Source organism: Orycteropus afer, unplaced genomic scaffold, assembly GCF_000298275.1.
Source record: "Orycteropus afer afer isolate SDZICR_OR568_19922 unplaced genomic scaffold, OryAfe1.0 scaffold00003, whole genome shotgun sequence".
Lineage (NCBI taxonomy): Eukaryota > Metazoa > Chordata > Mammalia > Tubulidentata > Orycteropodidae > Orycteropus > Orycteropus afer.
Window position 1 is genome coordinate 5195825 of NW_006921590.1, and position 8143 is coordinate 5203967.

At 37.4% G+C, this 8143-nt stretch overlaps 1 protein-coding gene across 1 annotated transcript in view; it reads left to right on the top strand.

Annotated features, from left to right (window-relative positions):
- NEK10 (NIMA related kinase 10) overlaps positions 1-8143 on the top strand; it is a 425054-nt gene that overhangs the window by 133438 nt on the left and 283473 nt on the right. The window contains exon 21 of the mRNA XM_042780294.1: positions 694-769. Within this exon, the coding sequence (XP_042636228.1) occupies positions 694-769 (76 nt within the window). The remainder of the gene's footprint in view (positions 1-693; positions 770-8143) is intronic.

Sequence of the window (8143 nt, forward strand, 5' to 3'; positions counted from 1 at the left end):
CATATTTACCTTTTGCATGACTTAATACAAAGAATTGCCATACAATTTCAGGTTTTCAGACCTTCCTATTGGTTATTCAGGCTTACCTTATTTTTCTTTTGACTTTATGAGGTGATGACTGCCATATGCCAGAGTTGTTAGCTTTATTCCATTTATCTGAAAATCATAAAGGATCATCTGAAAAATGAAATCACAACTTCAATAAGTACTGTGCCCTGTGTTTTAGTCAGAAAGATTTATTTAAAATAGTTTTTTATATGATAAACCTTATTATGGGACCTCTGGTAGGGTAGCATCTAAGGCATTTGACTGCTAACCAGACAGCTGGCTGTTCAAATCCACCAGCTGCACCTCGGAAGGAAGGTTGGCCAATCTACTCCTGTAGTGATACCACCTCAGAAACCCAAGGAGGGGTCACTATGAGTCGGATCTGACTTGACAGCAGTGAGTTTTGTTTTTTTTTGTAAATCTTATTATGTCTCAATGCATGGCATAATGGCATAATGTACATATACTACTAGTTAAAGCTAAGAATGGTATGGAAGATTGGCACATGGGACATTTTAACAGAGGTAAAAAGAAAAGCTTTTTGTTGTAGATTGCAATAATTATTGTGCAAAATGTCAAGAGGTAAGGAAGAATGGTAATTCTGAGGAAATATAATAACATGTTGCTTTGTCTTATGAATTGTAGCTGACTTTGGCCTGGCAAAGCAAAAGCAAGAGAATAGTAAACTCACGTCTGTTGTTGGAACTATCCTGTATTCCTGGTAAGGACAATTATTTTATGGCTCTCATAAATTATATTTAACTGGTTTGGACTTTCATGTCTTTTCTTTGCTTGTAATGGAAAGAAAATATTAGAGAAGGAAGCTTATTCAGTAAGTTTTCTGCAATTACCCAGGTAATATACATATATAGAATTGTGGAACATTATGTGTATTTTATAAAAGTCTTCATGGGGACTTTTTTATAATTTATAAATTGAAAAATCTTTGGCACATATTAGGTGTGTAATAGTTGTTGAATGAATCTGTGAATGAAATAGTTAATGCACTGCCCAACATGACACTTGGAGCATTTTATGGCACTTGCTTGTATATATGACTCTTTTCCACTCTTTCCACCTATAAATATCCAAGGTTTTTGTGTCCTGTTAACTTCTTCTAGTACCTGGCAAATATTAGATGCTGAGTAAATGTTTGATGAATGAATTAATAAATGATGACATGTATAGTGAGACATATTTACAAAGTGCATTGCTTACAGAGTAAATGAGTGATTATATTTTGAGGAAATGAAACATTTATAACTCTTCTGTAGCATTTTGAGGGTTCCTTTGCAATCCATTAATTACTATGGAGTTAAAATCTTTTTTTTTTCATTTGCATACCTTTTGTCTAAAGTGTTGAAATTAGCAAACAGATATGACTCGACGGCACATAACAACAACAACAACAACAACATGACAGTCTAGTAGATATAGTAGGTTTCAAAGAAATATTAGGAAATCTCATTCAACATGTCAAACAATCAATACACTTTGATCTTTTTAAATCTATTGCTGTATAGTTGAGTCCTAAGCATAGAATTGGGAGTGAATCTTCTTAACAAAGGGTGGAAATCATTTAGAAGTAACAGCCTCATTTTACAAAATCCTTTTATACAAGAGTGCAGAGTAGTGTTTATAGAGGGTAACTTTTCAGTTATTTTATTAGAAATTTCTTACATCTTTATTTTTGAGGCTAGCTTTGTGGGAAGATGCCAAGAGACTGGTGGCCAGGATATTGTACCTTAAAAATTGCTACTTTATCTGTGTGCTTACCTTCTTAACAATAAGGCTAAACCACCCAGTACTTGCTGTTAGAATAATTATCTTTTGCTTCACTTTGCACTGTTCTTCAGAACTAATGAAAATTTACTCACTAAAGTATTAAGTAATCACATATTCCTAAACAGATTTGACTATCAATCAAAACATAAAACACAAACTCAGATTTCAGTCAGTGCTGCTTAATGTACACAAATTTATTCTCAAGGCTGTGATTTCAGTTTAGAGTTGTTAATATGATAGTATCAACTTGTATGTGTGGGTGTCAGAGATTCTATAGAATGAGTAGGAAGAAATTCAAAACGTGACAACTGTTTTGCTTTATTAGCTCAAAGATGGATTCACATTTTCCTTTAATTTTTAAATTAAGTGGATTTAGTAAAACTGTACCTACTCAAAGGAGCTCAAGTTGTGTAGTGGTTAAGGCATTTGGCTGCTAACCAAAAGGCTGATGGTTCGTTTGACCCACCAGCCACTCTGTGGAAGAAAGATGAGGTAGTCCGCTTCCATAAAGATTTATGGTCTTGGAAACCCAATGGGGGTCACTATAAATAGGGGTCAACTTGATGGTAATGAGCTTGGTTTTTGGTACCTACTCATATAGATAAGCTATTATTTCAGGTGGGTGTATCATGGTTGTTTTAATACATACACAGAATATCTTACTGGGTTTATCTTTTTGTAAAACTCTTTGTTCTTTTAAATTGTTTAAAGACATTTTCTTTCTACTCCATCTCCCATCTCCCTTTGCCAGCTAATAGGAATGCTCCTTATGTCATGGGATTTACTATGAACTTGGACTCATGAACCATTTTTCTTCTTAGTCTGTGACATTTTTACTGAACCATGGAGTTCAAAGAATTTAGTCTTAAATTATATTCTGTTACTTTTTTAGTTTGACAGCTTGCACCTGGTCTTCTGAAAATCACTCAATGAAAACCCTGTGGATCACAATGGTCCAATTGGGCAGCTTTTCCTTGTGCCGTGCATGGGATGGCAATGAGTTGGGGTCCTATGCGGGCTAAGAGCAATGACAACACAAGCAACAAACACTGAGATAAAGATTCCAGGGAATTGGTTCTTTGGGAGAAAGCCCCACTAGGGGCCTGGGGAGGTGAGACAGGGAAGGGAGGCAGCCAGTACAGGATAAGCAGGTTATTCTGTAAACAACTGGAGGTCAGTCCCACTGTGGTTCTCTGGGAGACAGTGTGGGAGGTGTTTCAGAATTGTCCCAAGCACAGGATGAAGAAGTTGGCATGTTTTTCCTCTAATCACACGTGGGAGCACTTAACATTGGCTGAGGGCTTCTGGAGAGTGAACTTCTGGTACTTTTGCCCTGCCTGGGCATGGGCTGGGAGAAAACCTTCAGGCAGAGGATCTTAGGCATTGCTTAAGTATGATGCCATAGGTGTACGCTGGAACTGTGAGTAGAAGAAGATATAGGCAGGGCCCTGGCACTGTTGGCTATGATAATCTCTCAGGTTCTAATTGTTCCAAATTTAAGATACATCCTGAATAAATTTTCTGACTTGTCAAGTTCCTTTTGTATTTTCCGTATCCTCATTTTGGAATTTCCTTTGAGTTTTGTGAATTAGACAAGATAAACTGTTGTCTGTCACAGAAACTCTTCGGAGTCTCTTATATATATATATATGTATATATATATATGTATATAAGCTCTGGTAGCATAGTGGCTAAAGCACTTACTTCTGTAGTGATACTGCCTCGGAAACCCAAGGAGGGGTCGCTATGAGTCGGGGCCGCCTCGACGGCACATAACAACAACAACATATACATATATAAAAATATATATACATATATTTATGTATACCTATATATGAGTCAGGGCCGACTCGATGGCAAATAACAACAACTAACAACATATATGTATATAGGAGCTCTGGTAGCGTAGTGCCTGAGGCACTTGACTGCTAACCAGAAGGATGGCCGTTCAAACCCACCAGCCACTCCTTGGAAGGAAGATAGAGCAATCTACTTCTGTAGTGATACTGCCTCGGAAACCCAAGGAGGGGTCACTATGAGTCGGGTCCAACTCAACGGCACATAACAACAACACAACAATATAGGTACATATAGTTATGTATATTTTAAAAAATTGTGATTTGAGTTACCGTTTACAGAGTAAATTGGTTTTCCATTCACCAATCCAAACATATTCTGTTTTGTGATGTTTACTGCAATTCACAGTGTAACAGCTTTCTTCCCACCTCTGTGCCCAACCCTTCCCTTGTTCTTCCTTTTCATCCCCTCCCACCTTCCTAGCTCTATTCCTGGGCAAATGCTGACCTCTTGATCATATGCTTGATTCTTCTAATGAGTGTGCTGTCTCCTGATAGTACCATTCACCATATATGCCTGTCTATCGTTTGGCTGTCAGTTGAGTTAGAAGGGTTAGGTTTATTTCCTAGCTTGAATGGTGTCAAAGGGCTATAGTTTTGGGGTTCCACCAGTCTTCATCAGATAAGTAAGCCTAGGTTTTTTTTTTTAACCATTTTCAGTTTTGTTCCATATTTCCTCCCACTCTATTTAGGAACTCTTATTATAATCCCTTTCAGAATGGTCAGCAGTCACACCTTTATATCTTTTTTTGAATTGCCTCTTTACCTACCCCCAGGGTGTTTCCCTGGAAATCCTTCTGTTATTGTCACATAACCCTTCTGAGCTTTTTTTTGAGCTTGTAACTGTGGACCTGGGATACTCAGGAGACTTTTATTCCTGCCCTCCAGAGTTCCCCTGAGTTTGGAAAGCTTGATATTCCTATATAGTTTGTCCTTCTCTTTTGCTTTTGCTTTCCCAGACACAAACTTATTTAATGGAAGAAAACTCTCTTATAGGAATTTATTCTGTATCTCAGCTGTGATAAATGGTTGTGGACACATCAGTGAACCAATTGTGCTATAACAGATGGTCAGTACAAGTTCCTTTTCTTCATCTAATTTGATTCATTATTAACTAGAGCTTTGTTAACATTCACAAGAAAAATAACCTCTTAATTATTTTTCATTTTTATCTTTATGTCTTAATTTTCTGTTTTTATCTCTATGTCTTCACCCAGTTCCAGAGTCCAACATGGTATATCTCCATTCTTAACAGTGCTTTCAGAGCATATTTAGAACTTGAAGCAATGCAAAACATTTTAGGACAATCTTTGTGGAATATGTATTTGGAACTTCTAATTAATGAACCAGCATGATATAATAAAAATGGAAAACTGACTACTCCTGGGATGGGGATTCTTTGAGATCATATTGCTTACTATAACTTCATTCATCTTATGACATTAGGTAATTGAAAGAAGAGCTGGTGAAGTTTTCATTGGATGGATTAAAATCAACCTGTAGGTAAACCCAGACAAGTAGAGACAAAGGGACGCATGCTCAACTATTGACTGTACCTCTAGAGTTCTTAAGAAAACCATAATATACTCAGAACTCAGAAACTCTTGACTTAAAATAGTGGTTTGTAGTTGTTCAAAATATAAAGATCAAATCCTCAGTATGGCTGCCAGGCCCTGTGGGCTCTGGCTTCTGCCAAGTTCTCTAGCTTTACTTCAAACCAGACTTTAGCTCTAGCAATTCCTAGCTGTTCCTTCTGTTTTCCCTCTAACCACAGGCCTTCATACATGTTGTCCTCTCTGCCCGGAATACTTATCTTCCACTTTTCATCTGGTTAGCTGCTACTCATTTATCAGCTCTCAGCTATAATGTAGCTTCCTCAGGCAATCCCCACAATTCCCCAGGGCAGGGCCTATTTCCATTGGTCTACATGCTCCATACACTTTTCCTTCCTTCACATAGTTGACTTTTTCAATCTATTGTAATTATCAAGGTCTATTTTGTAATTTAAGGAGCTATGGTAGCACAGTGTTTAAGGCATTTGGCTGTTAACCAAAAAGCCAGTGGTTCAAACCTAGCAGCTGCTCCATAGGAGAAAGATGAGACACTTTGTAAGGATTTACAGCCTTGGACAGTTTAATGGATCAGTTACTGCATTTCACTTTAGCATACCTCTTTACAGAAAGATTATTTTCAAACTGTCACCTGCTGGCACATTTCCATAAATGTGTACTTTAAAAAAAAGAACATGACAAGATTTTGTCTGTTGATTAAATATTAATTTTGATGAAAATAGCAGTCTGACCATGAAATGGTCCTTTATCACAAAGAAGCTGTTCTCCAAAGCTCAATGCTGACATGCGTATTTCAAAATAATCACCTATTTATTAATCTACAAATGTAGAATAATGTTAGCATCTTCTTTTCTGTTTATTAACGGGCCTGCTTCTTAGCAATATTAGGAATGTTTTATAAAAGCAGTTCATGTTATTTTTCGGGTCTTTTCATGGCATATGAACAAATAAACTATTTACACTACTAACAAAAAAAAAATATTTGCAGCCTTGGAAATCCTATGGGGCAGTGCTGTTCTGTCCTATAGGATTGCTATGAGTTGAAATCAACTCAATAACTCAATGGCAGTAGGATTGGTGGTTTTTTTTTGGTCTTATAATTTCCATGAGGATAAGGGCCATGATGATTTTGTTCATTGTATCCCCAGAACCAAGCCCAGGATCTGGTACCTTCAAGGTTTATGAAAAATATTTGTTACATGAATGATCCAATACCTGTATAATTATTAACAGTGCCTGAAATGATGTGCTATGGAGAAAATTGTTCTTCTTCATTGTAATACAATTTCCATTCCATACTATTCTCTTTCTTCTTCTTTCAAAACTCCCAAAATGCTCTACCTCGAATTACCTCCCTCCAGATAGCTGTAAAATTTACTCCTTCACTTTATTCTGGTCTTGCTTAAATGTCTCTTCTGTAGAGGTTCTACCTGATCACTTGCCTTCCTTCAGAATCTATTCCTGTAACCTGCTTTACTTTTTTCTTAGGACTTGCCTTGCCTTCATATTGTACCTTAATTGCTTTTTCGTGTGTCTCTTCCACAAAAACATAAGCTCTATGTGAAAAACCTGCTATGGAGTCAATTCCAACTCAGAGCCCTGGTGGTACAATGCTTAAGCTCTCTGCTAACCAGAAGGTTAGTGGTTTGAACCTACCAGCTGCTAAGTGGGAGAAAGTTGTGGCAGTTTGCTTCCATAAAGATTACAGCCTTGGAAACCCTGTGGGCAGTTCTACTCTGTCCTATAGGGTTTTTAGGAGTCAGGTTATGTTGCTAACCACATATGTTTAATTTATTTATGTTTATCAAACACTTATATAGAACTTACTGAATGTCAGGCACTTATATTTGCTCTACAAATCATTTAATCTGCAAACACCCCTTTAAGTTAGGTGTGGCTGCTTTACGTAGTCAACAGTTGTTGACTGTGCAAAGGCATGTGACTGTTATGGATAACATTATGAAGAATGAGAATTCCAGCATACTTTATTATGCTCATGAGGAACCTGTACATGGGGAATACTGTATAGTTTAAAATCAGAAATAGTGTGCATAGAGTTGGATGCTTTCACCATACTTATTCAGTCTGTATGCTGAGCACATTATCTGAGAAACTGGACTATATAAAGAAGAACACACCATCAGGATTGGAGGAAGACTTATTAACAGCCCACATTATGCAGATGACACAACCGTGTTTGCTGAAAGTGAGCAGGACGTGAAGCACTTAACTGCTGAAGATCAAAGACTACAACATACAGTATGGATTGTACCTCAACCTATAACAAAAATCCTCATAACTGGACCAACAAGCAACATTATGATAAATGGAGAAAAGATTGAGGTTATCAGGCATTTCATTTTACATGGATCCACAGTCAACACCCATGGAAACAGCAGTCAAGAAATCAAACTTCATATTGCACTGGGAAAATATGCTCCAAAAGACCTCTTTAAAGTGTTCAGGGGCAAAGATGTCACTTTGAAGACTAAAGTCTACCTGACCCAAGCCATGGTATTTTCAGTTGCCTCATATGCATGTGAAAGCTAGACGATGAATAAGGAAGACAGAAGAAGAATTGATGCATTTGATGCACTTGAATTGTGGTGCTGGCAAAAAATACTGAAAATACCAAATAGAGAAGAAAGAACAAATATTTCCTGGGAGAAGTACAGCCAGAATGCTCCTCAGAAGAAAAAATGGCCAGACTTTGTCTCACCCTACTTTGGTCATGTTGTCAGAAGGGGTCAGTCCCTGGAGAAGGATATCACACTTGGTAAAGTTAGAGGGTCAGTGAAAAAGGGAAAGACCCTCAACGAGATGGATTGACACAGTGGCTGTAACGATGGGCTCAAGCACAGCAAGGCTTGTAAGGATGGCACA